The sequence below is a fragment of the Leptodactylus fuscus genome, chromosome 1 (assembly GCF_031893055.1).
Source record: "Leptodactylus fuscus isolate aLepFus1 chromosome 1, aLepFus1.hap2, whole genome shotgun sequence".
Classification (NCBI taxonomy): Eukaryota; Metazoa; Chordata; class Amphibia; order Anura; family Leptodactylidae; genus Leptodactylus; species Leptodactylus fuscus.
The window spans coordinates 111,982,950-112,004,798 of record NC_134265.1 but is presented as its reverse complement, the minus strand read 5'-3'; the positions used below and the strand labels follow the sequence as shown (position 1 = coordinate 112,004,798).

At 40.1% G+C, this 21,849-nt stretch overlaps 1 protein-coding gene across 1 annotated transcript in view; it reads left to right on the top strand.

Annotated features, from left to right (window-relative positions):
* Positions 1-21,849, top strand: part of SFI1 (SFI1 centrin binding protein) — a 40,685-nt gene extending 18,836 nt beyond the window's left edge. Inside the window, exons 12-32 of the mRNA XM_075276529.1 lie at positions 78-175; positions 287-353; positions 504-634; positions 1,676-1,757; positions 4,162-4,340; positions 5,633-5,708; positions 6,257-6,352; positions 6,504-6,580; positions 7,101-7,203; positions 7,273-7,369; positions 8,485-8,645; positions 8,806-8,880; positions 9,004-9,078; positions 9,150-9,326; positions 11,626-11,849; positions 11,976-12,086; positions 12,179-12,398; positions 13,694-13,832; positions 14,068-14,209; positions 18,890-19,001; positions 21,710-21,849. Of these exons, the coding sequence (XP_075132630.1) occupies positions 78-175; positions 287-353; positions 504-634; positions 1,676-1,757; positions 4,162-4,340; positions 5,633-5,708; positions 6,257-6,352; positions 6,504-6,580; positions 7,101-7,203; positions 7,273-7,369; positions 8,485-8,645; positions 8,806-8,880; positions 9,004-9,078; positions 9,150-9,326; positions 11,626-11,849; positions 11,976-12,086; positions 12,179-12,398; positions 13,694-13,832; positions 14,068-14,209; positions 18,890-19,001; positions 21,710-21,832 (2,565 nt within the window). The 3' untranslated portion in view covers positions 21,833-21,849. The remainder of the gene's footprint in view (positions 1-77; positions 176-286; positions 354-503; positions 635-1,675; positions 1,758-4,161; positions 4,341-5,632; positions 5,709-6,256; positions 6,353-6,503; positions 6,581-7,100; positions 7,204-7,272; positions 7,370-8,484; positions 8,646-8,805; positions 8,881-9,003; positions 9,079-9,149; positions 9,327-11,625; positions 11,850-11,975; positions 12,087-12,178; positions 12,399-13,693; positions 13,833-14,067; positions 14,210-18,889; positions 19,002-21,709) is intronic.

The following is a 21,849-nucleotide window of genomic DNA, read 5'->3' as shown; positions in this document are numbered from 1 at the left end:
TTCACACTAACTTTTGAATGTCTAGAAAACCCCTTTAAGTTTGTTGACTTGTTAACTTATTGTCTGTTTCTTTGTAGTTGCTCTGCAGGTTTTGGACTACTTGGCATAATCGCATGGAGCAGAAAGAGGAAGGCAGACTTTTGTCTCTTACAAAGGCAGCACATTCTCATTACAGGTGCCCAGATAAAGATTTACAAAAATGAAGCAAAGAAACCCATAACAACCAGTTAGATAGGAGGTTTAATACATTTTCCCATTGCAACTTAAGTATATAATTCTGTTTCAGGTCAGTGCTGTTGGAGAAGTGTTTCAGTTTCTGGATACAATACAAACAACATTGTAAGATGAAAAAGGTACATGTAGACTGTTTTCAGTTTTGGATAGTGTTTATATGTGCAAATGTTTAACATAGCAGTAATTTTTGTCTGCATTTCATGTTAAACTGAACTAGCCTTTTTAACGTTTTCACTTTTCAGAATAAATGTTTGTTGTAATCCTGACAGGTGCTTGTTTCAGCTGCAGACAGCCATTATGTTAACTGCCTTTTGCCTCAAAGCTTCCAGATATGGAGGGAACAAACCGATATAAAGCAGAAATGCAGAGAAATGGAATATCAAGCCACACAATTTTACAGGTTGGACTTCAAGACCTCTTTACATGGTGGTTCAAAGTAAACCTGTGAGATACTGCCCTTTCTGAGAGCAGATTATGATCGTTTTATATGATTTGGAAAATAAATTTTGAGTAAATCCTGAGAGGACTTCTAGGAGTAGACCTGCTTATACAAGGAAGACTGACAATCCAGCTGTGTGGGTGGCAGGACCCTTCAAGGCTCGCTTTTAGAAGTAGTGTCAGGATTTACTCTGCTTTTTACTCAGTAATCTTACTCTAAATCATATAAATCGCACTCTCTGTTAGGTTCACTTTAACGCCTACTATTTTATATTTTATACTGTAATATAAATGTGCAAGTGAATCCTTATACAGATTACCTTCATTGTATTTCAGTGGTCCTAATCTATGCTTTTTCGGTGCGAATTTGTTCAAATCTTAAAAATGCTTTGGATTTTAAAAGTGTGTTTATTATCTCGTGCTGTTTTTTTTTTCAGCTGGGTATCCGATTTACTTGCATTAGCTGCAAAATGTCAATTGCAGAATCTGCACCTAATTCCTAATGGAATATATTAAATATTTCAACATGAGATAAGGCATTTGAGAATATGATCTATTGCCTGAATAATAGTATTACCCCAATAATATTCTATGTACATTGCTATGAAAGTTGATGTTTCTATATAAATAAAGAAACATTCACCTCTTAAGAGAAGGAAAACCCTCATATGCTATTTGAAAGCAGCTATTTTCTCACTAAAATCAGTGAAGTGGTGGCTGCACTTGTTTTCATTACAGCTTGAGTCAGAGCCGAACAAGCAGCACCTTTCTGTAATGTTCATGGACTGGAATAGAGGGAACCATATGGGAGTTTGTCCATCTATTGATCGATTTAAAAAGGAAAAGCAGCTATTGGTGAATAGGGGTGATAGGTTCCCCGTTCTGCCAAGAGGTGTAAGCTCCACCTTTGCAACTCTTATCTATTCTGCAGATTTGCTCAAAATGCTTTAGATGGGAAACCCTGTTATTCCTAATGTTTCTAATGCTTTTGTTTGTTCCTTAGTTCTTGTGTACAGAGAAGAGTGCTCCTCACTTGGAGCAAGAAACTGAAACAACAAAAGGAGAATCGTTTAGCAGAGAGGATGGTGAGTGCAGCATATATCATCAGAACTAGGCAAAAGTCCTGTGTGCACTTGGAACCAAGTGTGTCTGGAAAGCAAGCTAATTTTTTTTTCAGCCTGGATCTTCTAGATAGAAGAGGAATGAAAAAAACGGTTTTACATTGTTGCACTTGGCAAAGGGGTTACAGTCCCCAAAACACATTGTGCTTTCGTTTTATTAATAAAGAGGCCTGATTTTATCATGAGTGACCTGGGAATTCATCATTCCCAAAGTGCGCAGATTGTTCATTTTTTGAGTTTGGTTGCCCCATCTTTCCTTCGTTTTACAAACGTCTTAGTCTACATTGGCATTGGACACTTCTGCTGCCACTGTTACCCATCATACCCCATTTCCCTGAAAATAAGTCATCCCCTGAAAGTAAGACATAGCAGAGGTTTTGTTGAGTTGCCTAATATAAGGCACCCCCTGAAAGTAAGACATCCCCCAATAATAATAATCTTTCTGCGCAAAGATTGTATGAAAAAAACCATTGCAGCCGGCTGAACACTGTGTGCGATGTTCCGTGTGCACAGGTATGCCGACTGCTGACGCCGCTGCGATACGTTGTGTACACTGTTCCTGCTGCGGTAGGATGAGCTGGGAGATGCCCACTGTGTATACACTAAGCACCACTCTCCCAGCTCATCGCACAGCAGCCGGAAAAGTGGATACAACACACGGCATCACAGCAGCGGCAGCAGCCGGCTTTCCTGTGCACACAGAGCACCGCACACAGTGTTCAGCCGGCTGCAGTGTTTTTCTGCATACAGTCTTTGTGCAGCAAGCACATCTCAGTTTAGCACTGCGGTGGCAGCAGCACACTAAAATTAAATAAGACATCCCCTGAAAATAAGACATAGCATATCTTTAGGACCAAAATTTTATATAAGACACTGTCTTATTTTTGGGGAACCAGGGTAAAACGCTTACAGCTGTTGTGACTCATTCACAACTTACTAAGGTGAGGGGCCAATTCAGGTCACTTCTTTTCCATTTATCACAGTTACTGTCCACATTTTTTTCCGACAGATCTACATTCCTTGCCGCTCTGTATCTCCCCGTTTTGTACTTGTGAGCCTTGTAGTCCCTTTGTCTGGATCCAAACTTCCCTGTGAACACAATCTTAACTTGCCTTGCCTTTAGGTCTATTTGTCCTTCACAGACTTTTTTTTACCATCGTTCAGATTACTAGTTCATTCTCTCAAGGATGTCACTGCGCAATCTGCAGTTTGGAAGCCTATAGGGTTTAGGTTTGGAAGGCGTCACTTTGGTAATGGCTCACTTTAACAGGTCTGTTGGAGCCTTCTGGGCATTCTGACTTCTTCTGCCACCCAGGTCTACATGGCTACCACCTGGCTCTTCCTCTTTTACCAGTTCTTCCAGATCCACTCTGTAGCCTCAGCCGATGCTCATAAGGTTGTGTATGTGGCTGATAGTGTCAGCCTCCTAGTGGCCATGCCTATACCCCATGGTGCTGTGACACCCCCAATGAATACAACAAGAAAGGGATTTCATGGTGCGTAAAAAGAAAAAAAAAAAAATATATATATAATTTTTTTTTATTTATTTTTTTCTTAGGATCAGCTTTATGGGGCCACTTCCAATGGCCTATTGAAGTCAATAGGAGCTAAACTTCGGTACCAGTGCTTAGCCACTATACAGGGCACTGTACAGCTGAACTGTTTGGGGGAGACTTCTCACTGTCCCTCCTTCTCCCACCTGTCACATATTTATGGCCTATTTTAAGGATAATTCCTTGGACAAACCCATTTAAGAACTTGTAAACCATAAAATAACCAAAGCATGTCACATTAGAAAAGTAATTTATTTATTTATTTTTTTTATGTAGATTGTGAGCCCCATATAGAGATCACAATGTACATTTGTTTTCCCTATCAGTATGTCTTTGTAGAATGGGAGGAAATCCATGCAAATACGGGGAGAACATACAAACTCCTTGCAGATGTTGTTCTTGGCAGGATTCTTAACCTGTGTGGTTCTTGGGCTCTGATCGCATCATGTTCACATAGGATCTTGTGACATATACCTTTGAGGGGAGGCTGCAGTCTATTTCTACCATACAGTGGGATAAGTCATTTGACTGTAAATTTTTGTATGGGAAAGCATTGCCTAAGACACTATTATATGCCACAACAAAAGGTACACTAGTCATGGAAGCCAAAAGCCTTCTTTTTTTCCCTCCTTCTGGTAATCTAGCCTTATTTATATGTTTTGTGTACATGATTGGGAGTTTTTCCAGGCATGTTCACCAAATGTAGAGCTCTAACATGATGCGAACAGAGCCTTATTCAGTTGTACCAACGCAGGACATTTTAGAAACCTGGAGCACACTCTTCTGATTATAACATGCTTTACATATAATTCTAGGCAATTCTGCACTGCAATTCAAGGTTGATGGAGCAATATTGGTGTATGTGGAAAAGTTCTCTGGCAGCTATTTATGCAGAGCGTGAGGCAATCATGTTGGCCTCAAAACACTATTGTAGGAGACGGCTCTTTCTTGTATTCCACACGTGGAGGGAAAACATTGAAGATTTAAAAGCAAAGTAAGAGACTATGGTAAACTATTGTAACAGACCCCAAATAAACTAGCTTGAGAATTAACATACAGTACTATCATGAGGTAGCATGTAAGCTATGATCAACCTTCATGGAAAAACATCTTTAAAGGTAAAAGTGGGCCTGGTGTCACTCCCCTTTTTTACCTTTTTTTTAGATTTGTATCATAGGTTTGGTTGTTTGTTGCATCGTAGTGTAGTTTAATTATGTTATGTAACATTAAAATAATAGTAAGATGTGAAAGAATGCTACGTTGCAGCACCCCCATTCAGATTTATTGTCAGATCAATAAAAGTGTTGTGCATATCTGTGTGAATAAAACATTATTTAGGACTGATGCAGTTTCTATTGCTTTGTCCACTGAATAGGATGTCTTATAGCAAAGAATTCAGGCTTTATATCACAAGTTATTGAAATATAAAAACAAAAACCTTGAGAGTCTTCAGTAGTTGATACCTTTTTTTAATGGCTAACTAATAATGATGACAGATTACTAGCTTTCGGGATAACTCTAATCCCTTTCTCAGGTATAGTACTATAGATACTATACCTGTGGAAGGGATCAGAGTTATCCCGAAACCTTGTAATCTGCCATCCTTATTAGTTAGCCATTTAAAAAAGGTATCAACTACTGAAGACTCTCAAGGTTTTTGTTTTTTATATTTCATACCCACTGGCTAACACGGTACAAAAACAAACTTTTTTCCTTAAAGAGGACCTTTCATGGTTTGTGGCACAGGCAGTTCTATATACTGCTGGAAAGCCAACAGTGCACTGAATTCAGCGCACTGTCGGCTATCCCGATCTGTGCCCCGGGTAAAGTGCTATCGGTCCCGGTACCATAGCTCTTTACAGTCAGGAATGTCCTTCTCCACAACAGCGCCTATCGCGCTGTACAGTGTGAGCGGGGAGGAACGCCCCCCTCCCTCTGCTCACAGTGCTCGTCCATAGATGAGTATTATCAGGAGGGGAAGGGGCGTTCCTCCCTGGTCTCAGAGCACAGCGCTATTGGTGCTGCTTGTACAGAAGGACGTTCCTGACAGAGTGTCAGAAACGGCCTTCTGACTGTGAAGAGCTTCGGTATCGGGACCACTAGCTCTTCACCCGGGCCACAGATTGGGAAAGCCAACAGTGTGCTGAATTCAGCACACTGTCTGCTTTCCAGCAGTATATAGAACTGCCTGTGCCCCAAACCATGAAAGGTCCTCTTTAAGTTATTGAAAGTGAGACATGGAGTGTATATTTACTTATATGTTCATTCTTGTTTTCCCAATATCAGACGACACAAAGAGGAATTGGCTTTATGTCATCATCAAGAGCTCTGCAAAAAGAAGTCTTGGAATCAGTGGAGGCTGGTGAGATATGTTACAATAAATCATACCTGCCTTATTTCAAAGTTCATTTGTTGGGGTCACTTGTTATGAATGGATAATGGCTAGATTGCCATAATAATCCTACATACTGTTGAGATAACTTTGTTTTCAACCAACAAGAATTATTTATTATAAATTGAAGTATTTCCATGATGGCACAAATTCCACAATTTTGTGTTAAATGTTATAATAATTTAATAATATTAATATTAAATATTAAGAGTCATCATTGGTTGATGTCTTTTTAATTGTTATCTGAAAAACTAATGACAAGCTTTCCAGACTACTCAGGTCTTAGGCACCGAATATAATACAATATCTGAAGAGCCACATATCTATACAAAAACAGACTTAGGAATACTGTGCTAAATGAAACAAAAGCAGAACTATCAGTATAAAGAGAGAAGTAAATGGCTAATTAAAATGGATGTAACATATAATCTATATAATCAAGACATAATAACTGCCCTGATTATTTTATATTATAATACTAGTTGACATTATTGTAAGCATGTCTTTTCTGGTGGCAGTTTGTGGTTTACAGACATCATAAACGACAGATGCTTCATTGTGCAGATGAACACCATCAGCGGTGGCTGCTCAGAAGAGTACTAGATGCTTGGAAGGTAGGTATATAGGAGATAAATGGTGAAATCTTTTCCTTTTTTTTTTTTTTTTTTTTTTTTTTTAACTTTGATTTTTTTGCAAATCAGCTACATGTTCTTTAATATTATTGGTCATTTTATAGCTCTGTGTTGTACAAAGTATTCTTTTTAGTATTATCATAGATGTATCCAAAGTGCTTTACAAGAAGTAGCCAGTAAAGAAAGACAACACAAAGAATTCCTTCTTCGGTAAGTACACCCCTTCCACTTATGGGGAAAAACTAGACAAAAATATCTTAACACTTTCAATATTGTAATGTTTTTTATTACAAAATCTGTTGGACTTCACCTACTGACTTTCCTAGGGCTTGTGTTTCATGACTAAGATATGGAGACCTAGATATTATGTTCTCATTTAACCTTCAATGTTTATCCAACTACAGTGCTGTACATGAAGACATTTATGTGCCTTGTAGTATAGCTCAGTGTCGTGTATGGTGGGGTATGCCCGGGTAACCAATGAAGGGCATAAGCTGGAGCTTTGTTGTGCCCTCTTCATTCAGCTGTTTGTTTGGGTTTTTCAGAGTTATGTTCCCCTCCACACCGATTGATCTTGATATCCTTACAAATGTTATTGCTATTTGAAGGCCGAGTTGTGTATATAAATTAAATAAACTAAACTTATATAAAAATATAATTTTCTCCCTATGACTCCCAAATTCAAGTTATCTTCGAATTGTCATTTGTTTCAATGTGTTTGTGTATTTAGAGCTGCACTAAGTACTTGGAGGAAACAAGCAACTGCCCAAATTGGGGAAAGAATGCAGATGGACATTGCTGAACATCACTATAGAATAAGGATGTGGAGACAGGTAGATTTACATGCCTAAGATCAATGCCTGTTGGTTTGTTCAGTTCCATTGACCCACTTATATTTGCAGGTTTTGCAGTCATGGAGAGAGGCTGCATATATTCAGGCATGTGGTCGGGAGCAAACCTCCAAAGAAGTAGAAGTGGCAATTGGATGCTTGCAGAGAGGTAAGAACAGGCTTACTAAGTATACAACTCTATGTTGACTTTCATTTAAAGGGGTTTTCCCATTTCATATTTTTATTATCTAAAGGGGTTGTCCAGGATAAAAAGAAGATGAATCCCTAAACTAAACCACCTTTCTCCGCCTAACTTCTAAATGACTTTATTTAAAAAAATAAATAAATAAATAAAAATCTATATTTACTTATATACTTGGGGCAGTCACGTTATTGCCCCAGGCACATTTTCTAATGATCCGATGATGTTCCGTTTCCGCATTTCCAGAAACGAAGCATCACCAAAACTCCCCCAATCCCTTACATACTTACCCATCTTCATTCTTCTGGCACCAAGTGGCACTTCCTCACTTCTCCCGATGCCTGCGCAATAGTGCTTTATTGTACAGTTGCCAGCAGAAGTGAAGAGTGTATACAACGCATGTGCAAGAAGTCCACAGAAGAAAATGCCGACTGAACCAAAGACGCTGATCTCCAGGACTTAGAAGACAGGTAAGTATCGGGGGGGGGGGGGGGGGATTGGGGCTGTGTGGTAGGTAGGTCAGTAGATAGAGCTACTAGTCCAAGGGCTAGCTAGGGAAACGGGCAGGGGGTGCGAGAGAGGGGGATTATGGAATTGTAGGCTAGGAAAGCATGAAAACAAATGCAGAGGATGTCAGGAGGTCCCAGAGAAAGCCAGAAATCACACACAACTCTGCTAAAGGTATTTTGGTGCAATGATCAACCCATTAAAAACCCATTTTTAAAAAAGAAAAAAAGCTTTTTGCCTGGAAAACCCCTTTAATACTGCTGCTGTTGAGTACTGGTATGTTATGTTATCCTGCAGAGATGGATAGATAGAACAAACCAGTACTCCAAATTAAACGGAGTTGCTACCACTGGCCGAGGGAGTGCTGAATCAACACTTCAAAAAAAAAAGTTAAAAAAATAAATATATATATATACTGGTGTGTGTGTGTGTGTGTGTGTGTGTGTGTGTGTGTATATATATATATATATATATATATATATATATATATATATATATATATATAATATATATTATTATAATAATATAATATATATATGGGTAACCCCTTTCATATATTTTTCCCTATACTTCAGAAAAACTCTACCGCATGTTTTCGCACTGGAGAGAACGCAGTCATATTGTAAAGGAAGACCGAATAAAGGTGGAGATTGCTGCAAAACATCATGGGAGAGGATTATTGAAAATTTGTATCAAAAAATGGAAAGTGTATCATACTTTGTGTTTCAGAAAATTGGTGAGTGGTAAAATAAAATACAGAACTTACCTAGAAATAGAAGTTCATAATACATGAATATTAAAAATTTTACCTTTTTGGTTAAACTAGAGGTATTATGTTCCAATCAATGTAATAAAGAATTCATAGGTTACAATAATTTTCCCCCTTTATTATACAGCTACTTCAGCAGCAGCAGATCATCTTTTCTGGACGCAGGTTATGTTTATACCATTTAAGAAGATGGCACCAGTCGGTAAAGTGCATTGATTTACTTTTTTTTTTTTCTTTTTTTTTGTGGGTTTATTTGCTGGGGTCCATTGACACAATGTATACTGTATTTGGAAACCTGCCCAATACTTCTTCATTTATATTATAGCTGTTGGAGAAAAGACAGCAGGATAAGCAGACCGTACAAGCCTTGTGGCACTGGTCTTTGAACCTGCAGGGGAAGGTATGTTTCTTTTTAAATATTGAAGAAAATTGGCCACATGTATGGTAGATTAACAGCATTATTTCTTTTAGGTGTTTGACTATTGGTTGGTGTATGTTCATGAGTGTCAGAGAAAAAAACAGAGACTTGCCCAGGCTGTTGAGGTATACCGAACTGACCTCCTGCAAGAAGGAGTCACAAGAATTTTGCAATTCATGTCTGGAATGAAGCATTTCAGATCTCAGCGGTCTACTGAAAATCAGTTAAAGGTAGGTACAAATCTTACAATGTTGAAATAGTAAAAAGAATGTAATTGACAAGTTTTAAACTATATTTTAGACATATTGTTCATCATTTAATTTCATATATAGCATAACCTGTTTATTGTAATTGTGTCAGCACTAGAACTTTGTGGGGTTGGAGCACTGGTGCAATTTATTATTATTATTTTTTTATTTTTTTTTTATAATTAGCATTGTTTTGAATTAAAATGTTCCAAAACAAAAGAAAGAAGCATAAAACCATATATGACAACCTATCCTTCCCACCTGTGTTCTGCCCAGGTAGTCCATTAGGAGAGATGGTTTCAGAGACCACAAGTCAAGGGGTAATCTTCAGAGGCTCATATCGCCTCCACTTTCAGGAGCCCAGGATCCTTGTATGTTGGTCCATGTTTTAGTGGCAAAAAGGGCCTCAGTCGTCCCTTTTCCCCTCATAACATACCCAGTAGAGGAAGAATTAACACCGGGGACCTACACCCCACAGATAGAACAACAACTAAAGATTACATAGTCGCAGTCACGAGAGCCAGTGCTCCAAGATGATCCACTGCCCTAAAGTGATGTGGACATATAGAGGCACCTGTCCACCCGTATCGTTCTAGGGACAAATCACTGAGTCAAAAGATCCCTCAAATTTCTTAAGGGTCCCTTTTTTTTGATACACATATTTCTCTAGTCTCAACATCATATTTACTTTACATTTAAGTTCTGGGAGGGTCCAGGTTCTTCCAGCTTACGGGTCTGATACAGAAGTCGCTGAATCGTCAGCTGACTTTCCAATACAAAAAGTGTATTCACATATCCCAGCATGCAAATAATTGGGTCCATAGCAATATCACAGTGATAGACATTCCCAATAGAGCAGGTCACCACCTACCAGAAGGTCTGCAGTCTTGGGCAGCTCCAAATTACAAGGATAAGGTCTGCTCCCTCTTGCATTTATCTGTAACATTTAAAGTCTGTCTTATAATCAATTTTATATAGTAGGTGAGGTGTTTTCCTGAGAGCCTATGCTTTTCACAGACCAACACTTTTACAATAGCTTCTACGATGTCTGTCCATACTTCCTTTCCCCAGGAGCCCACATGTCTCATCCATCAAGCCAGCAGTGGCAATGGTTAGTACTTTAAAGTGGTCTCCGTGAAGCACCATTCTAGTTCTTGCTGTAGGTCCCTGAAGGACTTAAAGTGCCCACAGTTAAACAGCTGGAGGAAGGTTCGTAGGCTGTTAGTCTGCCAAAGCCCGAAGCCAGAAAACTTAATACGTTAGCCATAGGAATATAGGTTATGTAGCCTCTCATATCCATCACCTTCTTTATTTACCTTGTGAATAAGGTGGAAAATGAGGTAGCAGGTTTCCATCTGTTTTAATCATTCTTCGTTCAGCGCTTCTATGAGATACCTAGACACATCTTATTATCTCCCCCACTTTTGCTGCTGTATCAAGCTACAACTCACCCCACCCTCTAAGATGTTGCAATTGGGAGGAGAGCTAGTACAACCAGGGTTTTGGGACAGCTAAGCCACCGTTTTCCTTGGGTTACTATAGTAGCGTTGTTTTATTAGTACCTTTCCCATAGAAGATTTAAAAGTATCTTTTACTGTTGAGTTTTTTTATATGATTTCTTGAAAATGTGGTTAAAACATCTTTTTTAACACCAACATGTCATCACCAATAAATCAGTTTTATGAACAAGAAAATAAACCTCTCATTTTGTCTTTTAATGTTTAGGCCGTTCACTGTACTTATGCAAAGATTCCCAATATTCAGGAAAACATAACAGATGCTTAAAGGGGTATTCCCACGAACATAAACATTATAATTAAAAGTTAAATATTTTTTCAAATACAAGTAATTATACATTTTGCAAAGTTTTAAATACCTTTAGTTACAAGTTGTTGCCGTGATCAGTTGCCAGTGGATATGACCATGAATGCAGGATCTTTCTAAAGTCAGAAAATCAGTCATGATTTCCTTATTGTGGCCGGGACACATGCAGTGTCCTTGTCTGATACCCCAGCTACAATAAGACAATCAGGGCTGGCGTCGTGACAAGTACCAGACCATAGAAAGTTTCTACATTAGTGGTCGTATCCATTGGCAACCGATCAAGACAACAGACTGTCACCACTAATGTGGTTGGAGAAAATCTTTAAAACTGCAGAATTTTTAACTACTTAGATTTGCAAAAATGTTTAACTTTTAATTATCTAAAAATATAGATCTGAATATGTTTATAGGAATATCCCTTTAATAACAATATAACCAGTATATTTTTTGCATCTAGGAGGTCCATATACAGAATCTTGCAGTACGTCGCTATGCTATGATCTGGAAGCAGAAAGTGTTCAGGAAGCATCCACAAATTCTTCCACAGAAAAAAGTGACCTTTCATTTACCAGTTTCTCAAGCACAATCTCAGGAAGCCTTGTACTGCACTCCAGTTAATTCTGTTACTAATAATGTCGGCATTGCACCCCTTCTCGGCAGTGAACCCATCCTGAGCACAACGTAAGGCCAATCTATATTGCTAGCTGTACTTTTGAATGAGAAAAAAAATATCTAAATTGGTAGCTGTAGTCCCTGTATGGTTTTTGTGATGTATAAGTTGAGTACTAAATTATGTTTTGGTTCTAGACATGGTTTACGTAGAGACCGTCTAAAACCTCGGACTCCAGATTTCTTGCTACAGTCCTTAGAAAGAGAAGGTCTCCTTGGAACAGTAATTGCTGAGTCGGGAAACAAAATGTGAGAAATAGCAGAATGTCTTATTTTCTAATATGAGACTGTTACATAAAAATGTGGGAAAAAATTCTACAAATGGTTTATCTTTTTAACAGTGGCTCCAGCACAAAAAATAATATTGAGGATCACTCTTCGTATATGGTTATTTCACCTGAACTGGAAATGAACCCCACAGTCACAACCAATGTTGACACACCACCTGCTGCTCCATGCTCTGAAGCCACTCAAGCAGCCAGCTCATACCAGACACCATCAGCTCCAGCATTAATATCTCCACCTTGGCATATGCCAGAGCTACATGGGCAGGTAGATATTGTAAGTGAAAACAACAACCTTATTCATTATTCTAATGCAATTAATGGGTTTTCCCTTCTCAAAAAGTTATGCCGTATTGTTAGGATATATCAATAGGGTCCTACGTCTTGGATCCCCACCAATGAGAATTAAAGGGGTATTCCCATAACTCTTGTTCTGAAGCCTGAAGGCTCTATACTCTCTTCACTTCCTGGATTTCTCGCACATTGGTGGGCGGGGTTTCACTTCATTTGAGTCAGCTTGCATTACATACAGAGGTAACAGACTCCCTACCTCAGCCCTTACCAGCCAAATTCAATTACACCGGCTGATAAGTGGAAAAGCTGAAGATCGACAGCACAGTAATCCCGGATCTCTCACCTCCCCGCTCCTCTATATGAGGAGCTCCGTTGCTTGTCAGCCCCTCCCTCCAACCCTGAGAGCAGGCAGCTACGTCACTTGGCAAATGAGCAGATAATCCCAAGGGCCAGTGTCAACAATGAAGTGAATAAATTAAGATAGCGGCCAAACAAAGCAGTTTTGATAAAGCAATGTATTTAGGAAAAGTCTTATCCACATAAACTAGCAGTATAGATAGGATCCTTGTTATGGGACAACCCCTTTAAAGAGCTGTACTACTCATTCACCGCTGCATGCGTGTTGGTTTTTTTTCTGTATAGTGGCTGTGCAGGGAACTGCAGCTCGTAACATTCATTTAAAGAGTAACTGATTTTAGCAAACTTCTGACGTAGCATAGTGACCTGTCAGGAGTTCTCTATACAGCATGGTGGCTGGGATGCTGTTGTGTGGGGAAAAAGGAACATAAACGGGGCACCAATACTGCAACACCTTCATTACCATTATTGGGGTTGCAGAACTCAGATAATTAGTGATGATATGTCATATACCTTTTGTTTTATATGATGGGAAAACCCATTACTTATTATTTTCATTTTATTAATATATGGGCTTTCCAGGCAAATTATATTGCTGACTTGGCCTTAGGATAGGTCATCAATATCAGATTAATGGAGTTCCAAAAGCCATTCTCACAAACCGCTATATGGAGAACAGAAGCAGAGACCCATGCTCTTTGTGTAGTGACTGTGTTGACTTATTACAGCTTCGCTCCTGCTCATTTGTATAGGAGCTGATCTGCAGTAGATCAGCTCAGCCACTACACGGAGAACAGAGTTATGTGCTTCTGGCTCTGTTCTCCCACTAATCGGATATTGATGACCTATTCTAAGGATAGGTCATCAATATTATTTGTCAAGATGACTACTTTAATTCTTCTTTTTTTTTTTCCTCAACAGAAACCTCATCCCTCTTTTCCAGAAGATCCCAAGCTTGCACACCACTTGGGCTGTAAACAATTTTCAGACTATTCCAGTCGGCTGCTATCACCAATGGACTTTTTAAAGGGGCCGGTAGTTCAAAATCCTCCTTCTACAGGTAAATGGAAAGTCAGGATTAGGTTAATATTAAATGTTGGCAAAATTAATCATTCTCTCTCTCTTTAAATATCTCATATGGTTTCCTAAAGGTAAAAATGTCTGTGGCGTATTTTGAGAAGTGTTCATAGGTATAAAAGTTTCCTTAAAAAAAATCTACCAATTACCATGGTTTAAGAATTAATAAATGCCACATATATGATTTGACAATCCTATATTACTTCTCCAAAATACAGCTGTTCTAGAAAATACAGTTCTGCAAGTGGAGAACAAAGATTTACAGACAGCAGAGATGATAGAGACAACTTCCTTAGAAAAGGAACTTTGTGAAATTCAGCATATTCTTCAGCAGTACCGCCACCAAAGGCAAGAGCTAAGGTATGTTGCCACTGAACAGAGGCATCATTTACAGGAATAGATGGCCAAAGTAAAATAAGTCAATGTCTCTGAATTTTGTAGGGATTTTTTTTTCTTGTAATATATTGGTAATGTTTTTTGTGCACTCAGACACTTACACTGTAATAAAGAGGCTACCTTTGACATTGTTATTATGTAGCTGCTATTAAAGGGGGGTTATCAGGCCCCAAATGCATAGGATAGGTTAATTAGTATTTGATCTGTAGGGGTCAGACACAGATCCGTTGATCCAACTTCTTCTGGGTGTTGTAAGTTACAGCAGTGGAAGGGTAGCGGAAACCATTTCTGTTATTCAAGCAATAGGAACAGAGCTTCATCTCTGTCTTCTATATAGTGGTGGCGTCAGGGAATTGCAGCTTGACACCTGATGGGGTTTCAGACCCTCACAGATCAAATACTGATAAGTTATGCTGTGGCTGAGTCTTCAGTATAAAAAATGCATTTGAGGTGGGAAAAAAAACCCTTTAAAATCTTCCATCTATTAAAGAGGACCCTTCACATCCTCGGGCACATGCGCTTTTATATACAGCTAGAAAGCCGACATTGCACTGTCGGTTTTCCCCGTTATGTGCCCCGGGGCAAGAGATATTGTTGCAGTTACCGATATCTCTTCACTGTCAGAAGGGTGTTCCTAACAGTCTAGCTGAGCTGTGAGGAACGTCCCTCTTGGCAGTACTGTCCATAGTTCTGTCTTGTCAGAGGGGGGCGTTCCATATCGCCCAGCAATGACACTGAGCGGTGAGGAACACCCCCTCTCCCTCCTGACAGATATCGTCCATAGACTAGTACTGGGGGATTGAGTGTCATTTCAGGAGGATGATCTGCAGACATGGTATCAGAGGAAAGGAGAAGTGGGTCCCAATGGTTGCCCATCTTTCCTAAGTGCTGGCTCTGACTGGCTGAAGCAGAGCTGACACTGATGGTAGAAAGCACTGTTGGCAGTGTGTTGAAGGAGGTCTGTGGCTGACCTCAGATGACAACTGCTGACCCCGGAGCACAGACCATGGGAGTCCTGCTGGTTTCTCTGTAGAAAAGGAGGGGACTTCCCTCCTAGAATCAAAACCTGTGTTAAGGGCTACATAGCGCAGCTGTATCGCCCTCCTGGAAGCCAATCAGAAGACTGGGAGGAAGTGAAAAGATCAGGGAAGCCAGTGGAAGAGGTTGGGGTACCTATGGTGCATTAAACACGCGGGTGCCCAAAAAGGAGGACAGTGGGAGGCTTGGAGGAATTGTCCTTGAATGGGAGCAGAAAAAATTAAACGTCTCCTGCGGAGGGGGCTGGAGAGGAGAAGAGAGCTCCCTCCAGGAATAAACTGTTCCCTGCAAGAGGGGACAAGACAGCAGAGCGCTCCTGACAGCAAGATTAGCAGAAACCATAGGGAGAAGCCGGAAGGCGCCCCCCGGGATGAGCACTCAAATCCAAAATCTGTCTTGGTTGAGGTAGTGGGGAGGCACTGTGGCAGCGAGGACAAGTTCTCTCTGAGGGGAGGCTCACAGGGTTGTCCCTTTGGTAATGTTGTACTAATGTGGGTTTGCCAGCAGACAACTGGGGACTAGGTAACCAGTGTGGCATGACAGCAGCCAAAACTGATTAGCTACTGTGTGTGCAGATGGTATAGCCCACGTATCATTGAACTTACTATGTTGAAGGAGAACATTAAGGACTTAAAGGGGTATTCCCATGTACATAATCATATCTATATTTGTAGATTATTTTTATTGTATAATTATGTATCAATAATAATTTATTGTATAATTATGTATTTATAATAATGTATTTTTTTCCCCTGTATTGACTAGAGATGAGCGAACACTGTTCGGATCAGCCGTTCCGAACAGCACGCTCCCATAGAAATGAATGGAAGCAGCTGGCACGTACACTTTGCCGGCGGCTGGTCACTTAAGTCCCCGCGTGCCAGCTACGTCCATTCATTTCTATGGGAGCGTGCTGTTCGAAACGGCTGTTCCGAACAGTGTTCGCTCATCTCTAGTATTGACCATTTTATCCCATTTAGGTAAAAAAAACAAAAAAACTTTTCACATGATTGAGCCTTCTCCAATCTCTGTCACCTGCTGTCACTTACCTTACTAAAATATTTAACCTCTCTCTCTTCTGGAATCTTCCCATCCTATTGAAAAAACCCTCCCTGGACCCATCCTATGCCGCTAACTATCGACCCGTCTCTAACCTCCCCTTCATCTCTAAACTGTTGGAACGCCTGGTCTATTCTCGTTTAATCCGCTATCTCTCTGCTAACTCCCTGCTTGACCCCTTACAGTCTGGTTTCCGCGCTCTGCACTCTACTGAAACGGCTCTCACAAAAGTTTCCAATGATCTCCTAATGGCTAAATCCAATGGTGACTTCTCTCCTCTTATTCTTCTGGACCTCTCTGCAGCTTTTGACACTGTTGACCATCATCTCCTCCTCACTATGCTCCGCTCAGTCGGCCTCATAGACACTGCGCTCTCCTGGTTCTCCTCTCATCTCTCAGACCGCACATTCAGTGTATCATTTGCGGGCTCTGTTTCCTCCCCTCTTTCCCTTGCTGTTGAGGTTCCTCAGGGCTCGGTCCTAGGCTCCCTGCTCTTATCTCTCTACACAGCTCCCATTGGACAAACCATTGCCAGATTTGGCTTCAGGTACCATCTTTATGCTGATAACACCCAATTATACACATCTTCCCGTGATATCACCCCTGTACTCATACAGAACACCAGTGACTGTCTCTCTGCTGTCTCTAATATCATGTCCTCGCTCTATCTGAAACTAAATCTCTCTAAGACTGAACTACTACTGTTTCCACCATCTAACAGATCTGTCCCTGATATATCCATTGTAGTCTCAGGCCTTACTATAACTCCTAGGCAGCAGGCCCGCTGCTCATATTGAATCACTCGCACGTTCATGTCACCTCCACCTCAAAAACATCTCCAGAATACGCCCTTTCCTTACCAGAGATACACTAAAGACACTTATTGTCTCTCTTGATTCATTCTCGCCTTGACTACTGTAACTCCTTACTAATCGGTCTTCCCCTCACTAAACTCTCCCGTCTACAATCTATTCTGAATGCAGCGGCCAGGCTCGTCTACACCACTTCTCTGGAATGCTCTACCCCGGACAATCAGAATAACTCCCAATTTCTACAGTTTCAAACGCAAACTAAAGACGCATCTTTTCAGACAAGCCTATCACAATGTCTAACGTAAACCCTTAACGCTCCTCTGTCCCTGCTCCCACTTTACCCCACATGATGTCATCTCATGCTGCCTTTATAGGTCCAAGCTCCATCCACATGTTAAAGGACACAACTGTCGACGGCTCATAAAGTCTTATGTTTATGTAATGACAGTCACCTCTATTACAAAAGTGTCTGACCTTTGTATAAGCAATACCGCCCCTGCTACCTCTTGTGTCACCCCCTCTACCTCATAGATTGTAAGCTCTTGCGAGCAGGGCCCTCAGTCCCATTGTGTGAAATGACTTTCTTTGTAATGTATCTTTCTGTCTGTATTTGAACCCTACAAATTGTACAGCGCTGCGGAATATGTTGGTGCTATATAAATAAAATGTATTATTATTAAGTTAAAGAGGACCTTTCATCAGATCGGGCACATGCAGTTTTATATACTGCTGGAAAGCTGACAGTGCGCTGAATTCAGCGCACTGTCGGCTTTCCCGATCTGTGCCCGGGGTAAAGCGCTATCGGTCCCGGTACCGTAGCGCTTTACAGTCAAAAGGGCGTTTCTGACACTTAGCCAGGGACGCCCTTCTGCCCAGCAGTGCCTATATATATATATATATATATATATATAAACCTTATCCCTGTATTACAGTTTGTTCCTGTATCCCCTTTACAATGGTTAGTTATTTAAGGTACTCTGGATTCACACATTACAAGTACCACCTTACGTCCACAGCAGTTCTAAGTACTCACTGTTCCCTTGTGCAGGCTTTTCTTGGCTTTATTTTACTTGCTGCTCCTTATATCACTGTTACTTACATGTAGTGATTCTGTGGAACTACATTTCCCATTATTCATTTGCCTGCTCTCACTCTCTATGTACCCCTCCCTTCTCCACTTTCCTCTGCGATGAAATCACTCCCATATCTGAGGTCCCATGCTGCTGAGATGTTTTGTTTGCTTTCCACAGGGGGAGGTAGGGTAAAAAAAAATATGCAAATCTATTCACCAGGATGTAATTAGAACAGTGCACTCTGTATGCTGCCCTCTAGAGGGCAGCCTCCTTAACATCATGCATGACTCAGTTAATAAGTCTACTTTCATGATCCGTACTGCCTATGTAGGTGCACACTCTCCCTGATGTGTACGATTATCCCCTGACCACAGGGGGAGGTAGTGAGCTTGCAAGCAAAATGTCATTCAAGGATCATGACCTGAAAGTAAATGAAATAAACTGTTCTGTTTCTGAAATTAAACGGGATATTCTGTATATTAGGAAGTGTTTTGTATTGATGCATTCTGTTATTTGGCACATCTTTTTAAAAACTGGATAACCCCTTTAAGCCCAAGTAGAAATATCTACCATTTCTAAAACAACAATATTTGCAGAATCTCTGCATTTTCCCTTCCCTCCTTATTAAGAAATACCAATGTTTTTATTTTCTTATTTTAAAGAACCTGGCACAAACATGCTTTGGTGTTAAGAGGATGGTTGGATGCGGTTGGCCTCGCTGTGGATCCTGATGAACAAATAACAGCCCAGGAAGTAAAGACAGAACTGCAACAGGTAGTCTGCAACCAGTCCGTTAAGTGACATGGTAATTTTAGTATAATGCTGTGTAGCGCACTGCCGACCAAAGTATACCAAGGTAGCAACTACTAGTGGAAGTAAACTTCTCCTGATAATACAAAAAAGAAGTCTATAATTGTACCTCAGCAAGAATTTTCGGAGTTTATAGGGGAATAGATGAAGGGCCATCACAGTGACACTTTCCATGACTACCTGGGTTTATTCACACAATCCAATGTGACAGTGACATGTAAATAACCCCCTTTTTTCCTGACATTTTTTGTTTTTGGTCCCCACCTTCCAAAATCCATAACCTTATTTTTCTGTTCACAGGGCTGTATAGGTCTTATTTTAGTGGGATTATTTAATATTCAGTACTGTACTGGTAAACTGTAAAAAATTGAGAATGGGGTGGAATTAGAAGAAACTGCAATTGCACCATTCTCATGGGTTTTGTTTTTATGGCTTTCACTTTACAGCCATGATGACAAATTACCTATATTCTATTCTACTGGCTGGTACGATCATATGATACCAAATATATAGCTTTTAGTTTTTGGTACTGTTACAAGAATCTAGAACTGAAAAATAAATTACTTTGTTGCTATATTACACCCATAACTTTTTTTAAATATTTTTTTGTACAGAGATGTGTAAAACATATTTTTGTTTTGATCACTGTTCAATTTTATGACAGTGGCAAAGTGAAGAAAAAAAAAGGGATTTTTGCATTTTTCTTTTCACCTTACAGTATTCACCATGTGGATACATTATATGTCTGACTTTGTTTTGGTTTCGGACCCCGCGGCGTCTTCCGGCTCTGAATTCACGCTGCCAGGCATCGGGCCTGGGCAGAGCCGACTGCACATGCCTGCACTACAAGAAAATGGCCGCTTACAGTCAAAGCGGCCATTTTCTTGTAGCACAGGCATGCGCAGTCGGCTCTGCCCAGGCCGATGCCTAGCAGAGTGAATTCAGAGCCGGAAGACGCCGCAGGGAAGCTGCACGGAGAAGACTTCTAAAGGTAGGAGAAGAACCAGCGTTGATTGGCCGACTGTATAGCATTCGGCCAATCAACGCTGGTTCTGTATCGAATTTTTCCATTTGAATAGTGAGTTGTACTCGATCGAGTATTTTGGATACTGTAGTATTCGATCGAATACCTACTCGATCATCTCTAATTAAGACTATACTAGCGATATAATGCAGCAGCAACCTGTGTGGCTTTGGCCGACTCCATATTTAAAGTGCCGACATCTGTCATAATAGTATAGTGGATGATATAAAGAAATTAAAGAAATTCCTATTGAAGTACTTTTTCGGACTATAAGACGCACTGGACTATAAGACGCACCTAGGTTTTAGAGGAGGAAAATAGGGAAAAAAAATTTTGAAGCAAAAACTGGTAAAATATTTAATATATGGGAGTTGTAGTTTTGCAACAGCTGGCAAGGCCACATTGACAGGTGACCCTGCAGCTGTACGGGGATGCATAGAGTGGTTTTTTTTGCGGGGCCAGAAGTACTTTTTAGTTATACCATTTTGGGGAATATCTATTGCTTAGATCACCTTTTATTGAAAAAAAAAACCGGTGGTTTATGATATATGATTTTCTACTTTTATATATATTCTAGGGACAGGAGGTGATTTAGAACTTTTATTTATTTCATATTTTTATTATATATTTTTAAAGCTTTTTTTTTTTTTTTTTTTTTTTTACTATTTTATATATGGTCTCCCCTTCATTTCAGTGGGAAGCAGTAGCTGATTTTTTTTTTTTTTTTCCCCCACTAGCTGAAAAACAAAGTGTCTTGCTCATTCTTCAGCCAGATTCTGCCTGCAAACTACCATTGAAATGAATGGGAGGTGTAAATTACCCCTTTTCCATGCAGAATTGGATGTGAAATTTGTCAAAATCTGCTTGTAGCATTTGGCCCTACACAACAAAAGCGAAGTACAGTAGCACTCTTCACTAAATTCTGTGTCAAAGTCCTCATCAGTTTTTGGCAAGCAAAAAAAAAAAAAAATCTGTTTCAAATGCCTGAAGCAGAACTGTTCTGCTTGACAAATTCAGCATGAAATTCCTACATTCAAGGCCATTGTAACACATTGGTGGATTCTGTGCAAAAATTTCATAAGTGGGTCCCCCGACTACCTAGAAATATCTGACTTGCACAAATTATAATGATCGTTCAATGGCTCCCACATAGTATAACGCCCCTTAGTTGTTCCCTAGATGCCCCATACAATATGCCTCTTAAAATGTCCCACCCAGATTCCCAACACTACTCTGACAAGCCCCCCCCGCCCCTTGTGACCACATAAGTGCAGCTTTTTCCATTCACTTCACTAGGAGTACTGATAACAGCCAAGTAAGTTATTTCCTTACTCATTGTGTGTGGGGTATATTGTGCCATTCAAATCATGACCAAGTTCCACAATGCAGTGTTCTAACATACTCAGTTTTAGCTTATCCTGAGTGTAGGTCAATCAGTATTAGCTTTTTTGCCGAAACCACAGTATACTGTAGTGGCTGGGAATGGTGCTGTACGTTCAGTCCCTTTTTTTTTTTTTTTTTGGACAACTCCTTTTGTGCATTAACTGTCACATATAATATCTGACTTGGCAATTGGATAGAGGACATGTGATTCTATTTTCTATGGTACTCACAACATTTGGTGAATAATTAAACTACTCTTTTACAGCTGGAAGAGCAGATAGAAAAGCGTGAACAAGAACTAAGTGTGGAGAAGCTGCACGTTCAGGCATATGTCCGTCGTGTCCAGGAGATTGCTGCATCCATGGCTTTATCTACTCAATGTAAATAATTCAGTCAGGTTGTGGT